At 45.0% G+C, this 11257-nt stretch overlaps 2 protein-coding genes and 1 long non-coding RNA gene across 4 annotated transcripts; 1 reads left to right on the top strand and 2 right to left on the bottom strand.

Annotated features, from left to right (window-relative positions):
• Positions 1 to 569: 569 nt before the first annotated feature.
• Positions 570 to 1698, bottom strand: LOC135330685 (uncharacterized). Its single transcript, XR_010392680.1, has 2 exons — positions 1089 to 1698; positions 570 to 967 (listed from the first exon to the last, which is right to left on the bottom strand). It is a non-coding gene; the product is annotated as an uncharacterized LOC135330685 (long non-coding RNA).
• On the top strand, positions 1641 to 4899 carry SYF2 (SYF2 pre-mRNA splicing factor). Of its 2 annotated transcripts, XM_026098156.2 has the most exons (7): positions 1641 to 1722; positions 1823 to 1933; positions 2434 to 2559; positions 2785 to 2902; positions 3001 to 3091; positions 3722 to 3820; positions 4486 to 4899. In XM_026098156.2, the coding sequence occupies exons 1-7, from the start codon at positions 1684 to 1686 to the stop codon at positions 4649 to 4651; spliced, it is 750 nt and encodes a 249-aa protein (XP_025953941.1). In that variant the 5' UTR covers positions 1641 to 1683; the 3' UTR covers positions 4652 to 4899. The 2 variants fall into 2 exon arrangements, with proteins under 2 accessions (XP_025953941.1, XP_064381147.1); XM_064525077.1 differs by lacking the exon at positions 1823 to 1933.
• Positions 4900 to 5940: 1041 nt separating this feature from the next.
• On the bottom strand, positions 5941 to 11218 carry RSRP1 (arginine and serine rich protein 1). Its single transcript, XM_026098155.2, has 6 exons — positions 10957 to 11218; positions 10639 to 10694; positions 8756 to 9385; positions 8244 to 8398; positions 6975 to 7058; positions 5941 to 6464 (listed from the first exon to the last, which is right to left on the bottom strand). The coding sequence occupies exons 1-6, from the start codon at positions 11043 to 11045 to the stop codon at positions 6282 to 6284; spliced, it is 1197 nt and encodes a 398-aa protein (XP_025953940.2). The 5' UTR covers positions 11046 to 11218; the 3' UTR covers positions 5941 to 6281.
• Between the last annotated feature and the right edge of the window lie 39 nt (positions 11219 to 11257).

The following is an 11257-nucleotide window of genomic DNA, read 5'->3' as shown; positions in this document are numbered from 1 at the left end:
ACACCAAGCGCGAGGCTAGGGACAAGGCAGGTGACAAGGGACACCCCCCGAACCAAACCACGGCGGGACAACCCTCTCCTTTTCCTTAAGATGCTGTCAACAACTATATAAAACCCTCCCGTCTCCATCCTTTGCTCCAGCCTGCTCTCTTTACAGTGCTGGCATCACTAGGTTTGGGGTTTTTTTCCCCGACTGGACTCCTTGCTGGCTGACACTGAAACTTGAGGGCAATTTGATATTTTTAATCACTCAGCATGCATCAGGGCTTGGCAGCGGAAGAAAGTGAGGTTAAAAGAGAACAGAGACAGCTTGTGTTTGCCAGGGCTGCTGCCGGTTCCGCGAGCCCTCATCGCTTGTGCTGCGTTTCCCTCTGCTGGAAAGTCACAGGCTGAAGCCGACAAGGTCAATTTAGAAAAATAGCAGTTGCCAGCAGTTCTTAACTTTACGGGGTTCAGATCGTCTCTTCAAAGAAAAATGACATTCCTGAACCCTTTTACCTTTAGTGTACAGGTAAGTGTAAAGATGGTATACGTGCATTTACCTTTTACATACACACAGATGTCTGTAAATTGCGTGAGCATGTAAATATTATTGATAAACCCTTACAATACATCTACATTTGATTTTGCTAGAAGGTCCTGGCAATTCCAACAATGTTATGGAAATTTTTACTTTCTTTGCTCTGAACTGGAAGCAAAAGTTTTATCACTTTGGTTCCTTTTTTGTGAGAGCTGCAACTTTCTCTCTGAAGAAAACCTGTCGTGGGTAACCTGATTTCCGGGGGGTCCGAAGGGGACGACTGGCACAGACAGAAGCACACGCAACTTTTTGGTTTCTTATCCCACTTGACCCTCTGCCAAGGATCTCTGGCCAGTGCTTCCAGGTAAAGTGACGCATGGCGGAGTTTATCTGGCTCCTGTGCTGCTTCCCTGTTTGGAATAGAAAGTTTGCATCATCCACTTGATTCCTTGGAGAAAAAAGAAAAAAAAAAGGTTGATTAAAAGTGTTTATTAAACCATAGAGTAATTTCAAGGCCACAGCCGGTTGCCCACACAGACATTGATGCCTGGAAGACAAGAGAAACATACTGCTGGCTTCCCAGCCGGCTCCAGGATGCAGCGCCGAGGCTTTAAATCTGTCTCCGCACATAAAACGGGCAGTCGCTGCTTTTCACCCGCTTCTCCTCGGCACGGCAAAACGAGGCCCCTAAAGCCCGAACCGCACACGCACAAGGCCGCCTCACCCCAAACCCCACGGCTCCAAACCGGGGGGACGACGGGGGGCCGTGGGAACAGGCCCCGAAACCCTGCTTGGCTCCAGCCGGCGGCGTCAGGGAGGGGGTTAATTTAATTGAGGGGGTTAACGGGGGGGGTTAATGGCGGAGGTTAATTGGGGGGGTTAATGGCGGGGGAGGCCTCGGCGGTGGGGCGCAGGCCTCGTCTTCGCCCCCGGCCTGGTTTGGCCCCGGGCCCGGTTGGGGCCTGCAGCCGGGCCCCCCTCGCCCTGACCACTGCCGGCTCCGGCCCCCCCGGGCCCGTTCACGGTAAAGCCGGGCCCGGGCGGCCGCTGCAGCCGCCGGCGCCGCCATCCCGCCCGCCCGCCAGGGAGCGCCCCCGTTGCCGCTCCGCCTCGGCCGGAAGTGCGCAGAGACGGCGGCGGAAGCGGAAGCGCTGGGCGTGCGAGATGGCGGCGCTCGGCGAGCTGGGGGTTCCCGACGGCGGGGTGAGGCGGCGGCGGCGGCGGGGAGGGGGAACGGGAGGGGACGGAACGGGGCTCCCCCATCCCCGCCGCGGTGCCGGTAGCTGAGTGCGGGCTGTTTCAGGGCTCGTCGGACTCGGAGGAGGAGGCGGGGCCCTGCGCGGCGGCGGCAGCGGCGGCGGCGCAGAAGCGGGAGGAGCGGCTGCGCAAGTTCCGCGAGCTCCACATGAAGCGGGTAGGCCGCGGCGGCCGGGCCGGGCCGCGCCGCTCGCACGGGCGTTCCCCGCCAGGCGCATTCCCCCCCCGCGGTGGCCGGGAGGGGCCGAGAACGGGCACTGCTCACCCGGGGGAGAGGCGGCGCTGGGGGCCGTTACCGGCGGGTACAGGTGTCCAGTGGGGGGGGGGGGGTGGCGAGGGGACAAGCGGCACAAGCTGAAACTCGGGAAATTCCCCCAGAATACAAGAAATCGCTTCTTCCCTGCTAAGCCCCTGGGGGGACGCACAAGCAAACAGCGGAAAGGAGGGGGGGTATCTAGTTCGCACCCCCAACTGCAGCACCTCTGCAGTTCCCTGCTCCCCCGTGTCCCCAACATCTCATCCAGACGTTTCTCTTTGCCCTCGGTTTGATTTTTGTCCTGTCCGGCACATGCACAGGGTACAGACTCTTTGATGATTTCTGTGGTTCAGTATTAGAACATGTCTCTAGACTTTAGAAACAAACCATTGTGTTCCTAGAATGAGGCTCGCAAGCTGAATCACCAAGAAGTGGTGGAAGAAGATAAAAGACTGAAGTTACCAGCCAACTGGGAAGCAAAAAAAGCTCGCCTGGAGTGGGAGCTGAAGGTGCAGGAGAAGAAGAAGGTAAGCAAGAACAACGACATTTTTCTGTAACCTTGTTAAGCCTCAGTACAACTACTTGTGAAGCTGAATCTGTCTTCATCGTGGCCACAGATTTCTTGAGAGCTTGTACATAGTTACAGCAAAGAATCTGTATCAGGCACGTTACATATGTACAGACGTGTCCTGCAGTAGAGGTTTGGTCCTCGGACACCGTCCTCTTGTTAAATATTACTTGTGCTGCATTAGGAATGTGCTGCAAGAGGAGAAGATTATGAGAGAGTTAAACTGCTAGAGATCAGCGCTGAGGATGCAGAAAGATGGGAGAGGAAGAAGAAGAGGAAAAATCCAGATCTAGGATTTTCAGGTAATGAGTGTTCTTAATGAGTAACTCTTACTAGTATTTCACCTACAACTGAGTCATGAAATAAAAGCATTCCTTAATGGTAACTCTTTCTTCTGAAGATTACGCAGCTGCTCAGTTGCGCCAGTACCAGAGGTTAACCAGGCAGATCAAACCTGACTTGGAGCAATATGAGAAGCTGAAAGAGCAGTAGTAAGTCTGATTTCAGTCATCTTGATAATACCTAAACTGGAGAATTCAGGATTCCAAATGCTTAAAACTAGCTCCTGTCAGCAGATAATTCAATGTGTATTCTCAAATGCACTGCATTATAATTAGCCTTTTAACGTGATCTTAAAATGCAGTCTACCTGACAATCTATTTTGTACAGTCCTTGTTTCATTAGGTAAAAAGCTGGTATTGTTGAACTGATGCCAATGTATTTATTTCTTCAAAAACCAGTATTATTGAGTTTGAAGCTATTTTGTCAATTAGACTATATTTAAATATGTAAGTAGATTACATCCGAGTTGCTTAAAGAAGTTTTTCAACAGTCTGTAGTTGTTTAAAACAGATTGACCAATGCATTAGGATTTTCCAAACAAAAAAAAAAATTTTTTGGGGGGGGGAGGGGGAAGAGAGGAAAGGGGGCTACTGTCTCAAAGTAATTAGCAGAGGGTTTATTTTTAACATCAAAATCTCCCCTGCATCTTAGACTCCTATAGTTGCACAAATGAGTTAATGCCTTGAAGTCTTAAATAAGAGATCAAACAATATCAGCAAAGTCTTAAACAGTTCAATGCAACTATTGAAAACTGCTGCTACTTTATTCTCCTTGTCCAGTGGGGAGGCACTTTACCCAACATCAGACAGTCTTCTTCATGGAAGTCATGTGCCAGCTAAAGAAGGGATTGATCGAATGGTTGCAGATCTTGAAAAACAGTAAGTAAATAAGTAAATCCTAAGATTTACGGAAAGGAACCTTTGGAGGTCACCACCTTCTCAAAGCAGGGCTAACTTCTTGACCTTCCCCTAGTTTTTCAAGGGTACATTTGACAGTGTATAAACCCCTCCACCCAGTTTGATAGACAAGGGATTTTCTTTAGAAAGATGCTGCTGAAAAACAGCCATCCTCCTTGGGGTTTTTTTGGTTGATTTTCAGTACAAGTAAAGTGGTAGTTGCCAAACAAAAGAGATGGAAAAGACCTGACCTAAAAAGCTGGACTGACTTGTCTTCATTGCCACAGTATTTTAGAACAGTGAATATGCTTTTATAATTTTACTCAGCATCATAGAATCAGTATGGCTAAAGGAAATTAGGAATAATACTATAATATTCCAGTACTTTTAAGTACATTTTGTGGAACTAAGAATATAGCTATTATAGAATAAGTAGTGATTATCATTTCCTTTCAGTTTTTCTTACCAATTCTCAGGCAAGCTAAAACCCAAGCATTCTAGTATCTATCACTTAAACATGGCAACTTCTGCTGTTATTCCACCTATAGAAAAAGAATTGCCTAAGTTGAAAAGGCTAGTGGTAACCAGTTCTACTAAGTCTGCAGGATTCATCCACAGGTCCTCAAACACTAATATTTGTCTTACAGAATTGAAAAACGTGAAAGATACAGTCGAAGACGTCCTTACAACGATGATGCAGATATCGACTACATTAACGAGAGAAATGCCAAGTTCAATAAGAAGGCAGAGAGATTCTATGGGAAGTACACAGCAGAGATTAAGCAGAACTTGGAGAGAGGAACAGCAGTCTGAACTGCCACCTCCAGTGAAGTGTATGCTGCAGCCCTTTTTTGTTAGAAAAGTTTGGTATGAAGATATTAAGTTGCATCAGAAACTTTGTAGACTTCCTCATATTAAGCAACATAAAATCTACTGTAGTATAACATTGTATAAATGCTTCAATAGTAACAACTTCAGCTGTATATAGCTTTTAATTGCAGAATGGCCAGCTCTTCCACTGTCATGCTTTAAAGACAAAAAAATAAACTATTACCACTCAATTTAGAGTAAAACATGTCTCTACTTTTCAGTATCTGAAGAGCAGTGAAGGCTCTGAAAACACCTGTTTAACAACAGGGCAAGAGAGTGCTTCCTAGGAATGCCTGTTACCTTTTTGTGAAGGGGAAGTTGCACAAAGTTCTTTGTGATGTGCTAGAGCTTGCAGTTCTTCCATCAGCAGAACCTGTACAGTGCAGATGGCCCTACTACTGGGGCAACAAAAATGCCTTTCCCCACCTCAGAAAGGAGAAGGAGTATGGACAATTCTTAAGAATTCAAATTGCTGCAAAATATGTAACCTTTGATTAGGTTTGGCAGTATCATCTTAGCAATTCTGTAGAAGACACTGAATTCTTGAGGTAGCTGCAACAATTCCCACTCTGCACACAAACACTAACTTCTCTGCACTCACACTTCATGAAAAATAAAGCCTCTAAATGACTAACAGTCCTTCATTGATTTTGCTTGAATGAAAGTAGGGAAATTTCTATTCCTTTTCAGGCAAAAAAGAGACTTTTCCTTACAGGAGGAGAACTAGTTTTCAACTGTCTACAAAATAGAAGTTCAAGGCCTAGATCTAAAACAGCACATGTTTAAATAAATACAACTGTAAGCCTGCTTTTACTGTAAGACCTGTAACTCTTCTACTTCACACCAAGTTCACACCCAGACACACTCTTGCACACAAGCAACAAGCTCATCCAATCAAGACAAAGTCAGCAGACTGTCAAGTTGTAACACACAGCAGGAAAGAGGTGACCAGATACATCCTCCTAAGAAGGCATTATTCATTTTTCTGGACAGAGCCCCCTCCTTCCCTAGAATACAGGGGCAGCTACCATCCCCTCCGTTTACACACTTCTCTTTACTTCCCACAGAAATTAGTGTCCGTTGACTACCTCATGCCTACCACAGCTATTTAAATAACATTTCTTAAAAGAAGCTTTCACATGGGAATAGTCAAGCTTATTGTACCAGTTCCCCCCGCAAAGTCCAGTTTAACTGCTTACTCCCCAATACTAATATACTTGACACACTGAGGAGCCAGTGCAAAACTAAAGTTTATTTACTTGAAAGAAACAGTTAAACAATATAATTCAAGTGTTTGAGATAAGTTACTAAACTACTGTTTAGAAAAATTACCCACCTGAAAGTTCTAGTCCATTAAATCAATACAAAAATATTTACAAATTTACACAAGATTCCCATCTGTGGCTTCTGGGTCACTGTGCTCTATATCTGAAAGACAAACCTAAGATTATGAAATTAAACATCTGAAAATAAATACTCAGTATTAACAAGTCTTCAACCTGATCAGAAAACTTCAGACCTCACTACTGAAGCATATATAATCTGCAGTTTGAGAGAAAGCAAGTAAAATACGCTAGCGTGCCCGGAACGGTGCACTTTTTGGCGAGAAGTTTAAAAACTTGTTCTCCTCCTTCTTGATAGGAACCCATTGCCCATAGGGACTTCCCTTTTTGTCATCTTCTCTTCCTGGAGAGATCGCCATCTCTTTAACAGCATGACTTGCTGGCTTCTGTAGTACTGGTTTTGCCATTGTATTCTGGAAAAGAAATTACCTTTAAAAATGCTAGAAAGAGAATGAACGTACTACTAAGATCTATCAACTGTTTTATATTGACAAGATGAATGCTTTCTTTCCAGCTTACAGGAGACCTTAAAACTACTAAGTATCAACTATTTACACTTAATTGACACAGGATTCAGAAAAGCTGCCCCTCCCCCTGTTCTGTATCACTGAATTATATCCAGACACATAACTTTAAATTCTGGGCTTGACCAGTTCTGGCAAATACTCTGCAGTCTACAGTACAGACTTCCAACTTCGTTTACCTTTCAATGCTTATTTTAAATCACAAGCATTTTAACACATGGCTGCGGTACAGTATGCTACTGCTAAAGTACTGTTCCAGCTCTTCCAGGAAAGTAATTATCAAGCTATTAAATCCAATTTGTTACCATGATTAAGATCCTTAAGTTGACATCCAATGCTGCAGAAAGCCTAATACAGGAGAGAGGGAATACCAGACTCATCTGAGGAAGGCACACTTACATTAGGGCTGAAAGAAATGCTTCTCTGTGTGGTAGCTCTCTCCATTCCACTTTTGGCTACATCTTCTGTCAGTCTTCCCAGTTGCTAGAGAAGAGCATATACAGCTTAAGCAGAAGGATACATTACTCTGTGCAAGTTAAGGCAGTCAGAGAGTATCAACTTTCCAGTAAGGCTGTTCCAGGTATTTACATCAAAAGTAGCTGTGAGCTACCAAACATGTAAACAGATCAGCACTGAGCTCAATTAATAGAATACTAAGTGTTTCAAATGTCATTGTGTCCATTCACATGTGACCTGATATCCATGCCCCAGTGACAGTTTTAAAGAGGATCCAAATTACTTAAGCATGGACTGCAGTACCATGAAATGTAATGTTAAAGCAAGTTGCATTAAGTTCTGCACATCAGTCCTGCAGAGCTTTGGATAATGACAATAAACTTATCTGCAAGTGATGCAGGCCTCTTCTTCTGTACTCTCTCAACATCTGGAATATATTGCATATATTATGAAAGGGATGCCTGTACCATTTCTCTGTCCAAGAAACCCTCAGTACATTTACTTCAACTTGAAATAGCAGCATCTGATAGATGCAAGTTACTGCAATTTTGTATTCAGCAGGAATCAGATTAACACACCATTATAACAGAGTGAAACTAACGTTCAGTTTAAACTACTTGACTTTTTCCCCTCCCTTAAGTTCACAGCAACTATAGCCCACAAGTCCCTTAATTACCAACAGATTTTCTTCATCAATGTCTGGAACCATATTCATGATTTCTATAAGACAGAAATAAAGTATGTAAAATGCATTGTGTGCTTGGGTATGTAACTTCTGGGAACAGTTGGTTGCATATGAAAAGCTTTGAACAGTTAAAGATTAACCTTTACAAAAACCTATTCAGTGGGTTTGGAAAGCAGATCCTCTGTTTTAAGTCAGAAACATATAGACTAGTCTAAGAAAGTAATCTGTACTATCCTATTAGAAGAATAACTGCAAAGAATAAACTACATTCATCTCTCTTTCCTAACTTGTCATTACCAAAGGCTGCACGTATTCAAGAGGTCAACCACTTCTAAGCTTCCAAGGTACTCTTCCAGCCTAAGCGAGTCTACAATGGGTTTTGGCATTCTGGTAAACCCGAAGTTTTCATTCAAGAGTTTGAACCCTCAATCACAAACTCCACAGCTAGAATTATTGCCTCCTCATGCAGACCACAAGTTATTTTAAGTGTTTACCTTTTCATTGGGAATACTCCAGTTCATGCTTACCTCAGCTGACTCCCCAAGATTTTCATGCTTTAGCTTTTCATCATTTGTCTCTTTGGAGGGACTAATGACCTTCAAGCTTGCTGGCAAGACTACGTTATCTGTCCCCAGGGCTTTTGCAGCATTAGCTTTTGCAATTTCCAGGAGTTCCCTCTTCTCTACAAGAGAAAGAAAGTGTCATTTTCTTGTGTTTAAATCAGTACGTACCTACTCTTATTAGCCTAGGAACTGCAGGTATACTAACACGGCACTTTTCGAAGCATCAACTCTGAACAATTTGGATCAAAACTTGGGAAGTTTAGCTTCAGTTTAAGGGCTAAGAACATACTCCAAGTTACTTATTTTTATATAGCTTTTTATATATTTTTATAACCATGTGGAAATTTCTTCCACATTGCCATTATCAGTTATGTTCTATAAAGCAAGTTTATAGGTTAGAATTTGACCAGTTAGCATAAATAGTATATTGTTAAATTTCCTCGCATACAATGAAACTCTCATTAAAAAATAAGTACCTTTTTCACTCAAGTGTAGAGGTGATCTACTACGAGATCTTGTTCGTGATCTGCTTCTCCAGTTCCTGTAAGCCTCAGGATATATAGTTCGCCCAAATCCATAGTATCTTCGGCCTCTTGAACATGATCTGCTTCTTGAATAGGACCTTCTGTAATAACATCTTCCACGAGACCATGACCTGCTGCGTGATCTATACCGTGGAGGAGAACGGTAGTACCTCCTGTAGCGTCTGGCACGGTACCTGCCTCGGTACCTCACGTAGCCGCGTGATCGCGACCGGCTTCTGGAATACGATCGAGAATATCTTCTGTACCTTTGGGAACCACTTCTAGCCCATGATCGTGATCTGGATCTAGACCGGCTCCAGCTCCTTGAGGAAGCTGAAGAGGAACTACTTGAACTGGACTGTGACCTGCAAGAGGATCTGCTAGATGACCTTGTTGATGACCTATCACAGCTTCTTTTGGTTCTCACACAAGAATCTCTCTTCTTAGGAGACCTGAGGGTTAGATCATCCAGGAAGTTTGTCATGTCATCAGTCTTTCTAACCTTCATTTTCTCCATGCAAGTACTGAAAGTTGGCTCTGTTTTTACTGGTATTCTACAAAAGCCAGTTTCTGTTTCTGTTCCTGTTCAGAAAGGGGGGGGGGGGAGATGAGGAACAGAAATGAAGCAGCCAGGTCACTTATACAGCAGCCACAGGCAAACATTATGACAACCACAGGCAAACAGTTTAAGAGTAATTAAACAGAATGACAATCCTCACCCAGTTTATCAGCATGTTTTACCTATGACAATTTTAGATTTCATCATTTCCTCTCCTACAGCCAAGAGTCTTCAATATGAAAGAAAAAAAGCTTCAGTTTAAACCATAAGTAATTCTCTGCAGTATTCTCAGAAGAGGTTTGTGAGAGTTTTTAGTTTAACATCCTTCATTCAGTATAAGCATACTTTTACAAAAAGGGTATGAATTCATGTTTTCTCAACAGAATGCTCAAGGCTGGGCCAGACTATTCTAAATATAGTTTACTACGGAAGTGTCTGCAGGTGCAAAAGTCACATGCTTTCAAGGTCAGTATAAATTCAATAGCTTGCTTCCAAAATTCTCTAGAGATTAAGTAGTTACCTCAAATAGGAAAATATATATCCAAGTTACAAAACTGCCACTTCAAGAGCCTGATTATCACATTACAAGTTACCTCTGAACAGTACAGAATGTGAAAACACATTCTGTACAGTATGTGTAGCAAGCCACTGTTATAAAACCTACTCTACACAGCTTGTGAGAGATAAAGCTAATGACTTATTGGATATTATTTATTAAGAATGAAACAGTACTTAAGGTGATATATTAATAAATCAAATGGCTCCCTCCCCCTTTAGTGGCAGCCATTTTATATATACAAAGATTACACCCTATGATGTAGTAACTATCCTATCTCAGTTGCTCAAGTTCCAAGTTATGCCACCGTTCTACAGTTCAAGAAAGCCCACTTTACAATAAAATTTGTATTCGGTGCTCACTGTAAACAGGAGTTATCCAAGCCTTAAAGCCTTCTTATCAAGAGCACCAAACAGCTCTGTACTCTTCCACAAGAAGCATTCTCATCGCTATGACTAGAGGCAAGTTTCACTACCTCACCTCTGAACCCATGCCGAGCTTACAACCCTTGTACAGAACACAGTCAACAAAATAGGTATTAACTCTGAGCTAACTCCCCCTAACATAACCCAGCTATCAGACAACACTGGAGCACATCACAGGTATCTCATGCAACCGTTCTTCACCTGCCAACTTGCATAAGCGCTGCCCTCTGCACACCTCTCTGCATAAGCGCTAGTGAGTGAATTCAAGGGGACTGTACTTCCCTCTGGCACTTACCGCTGGGGGCCGCCGGACATCCCAGGTGCTGGTTCCCCTGGGGAACCCGGGCGTTCCTGCAAGAGTCGGAAACGTGAGGGATCTGCTCGCCCACCCCGAGGCCAGCCCGCACCCGCTGTCCCCTCCTGCAGCCAGCCCACATCCCCCACCCTCCCCGCAGCGCGCGTTAGGGACGGGCGAGCAACGGCCGCTGCCGCCCCCCCCCAGCCAAACCGCCGCTCCTACAGATGCCCCGGCACCCCCCAGCTGCCCCAGCCGACTCCGGCTCCGAAGGGGCGCCCGACACCATCGCTCAAAGCCCAGACCCCGCTGACTCACCGGCTCCAGGCGGCCGGGCCGCCCCGGCAGGGATCCTGCTCCTGCGGCGACGCCTGAGGGGACAGCCCCGCTTCGTGAGTCACCCCCATAGCGGCGAGGCAGGCTGCTCCTCCCAGGAAGCAAGCAGCGACACGACCCCACAGAGCTCGCTGACAACAGAGCCCTCACAGCGCCCAGCACAGCCGCCGACCGCTCCCGCCTCCCGGCAGCGACTGAGAACGGCCGAGAACCTTCCAGAACGCCCCTCCTCCCGCCCCGCTCCCCGCTTACATAACGCGGAACCCAAAGCGCACGCGCCGAA

This window comes from Dromaius novaehollandiae, chromosome 23 (assembly GCF_036370855.1).
Source record: "Dromaius novaehollandiae isolate bDroNov1 chromosome 23, bDroNov1.hap1, whole genome shotgun sequence".
Taxonomy (NCBI): Eukaryota; Metazoa; Chordata; class Aves; order Casuariiformes; family Dromaiidae; genus Dromaius; species Dromaius novaehollandiae.
Note: the sequence above shows the minus strand (reverse complement) of the source record. Positions and strands in the feature narration are given on the sequence as shown.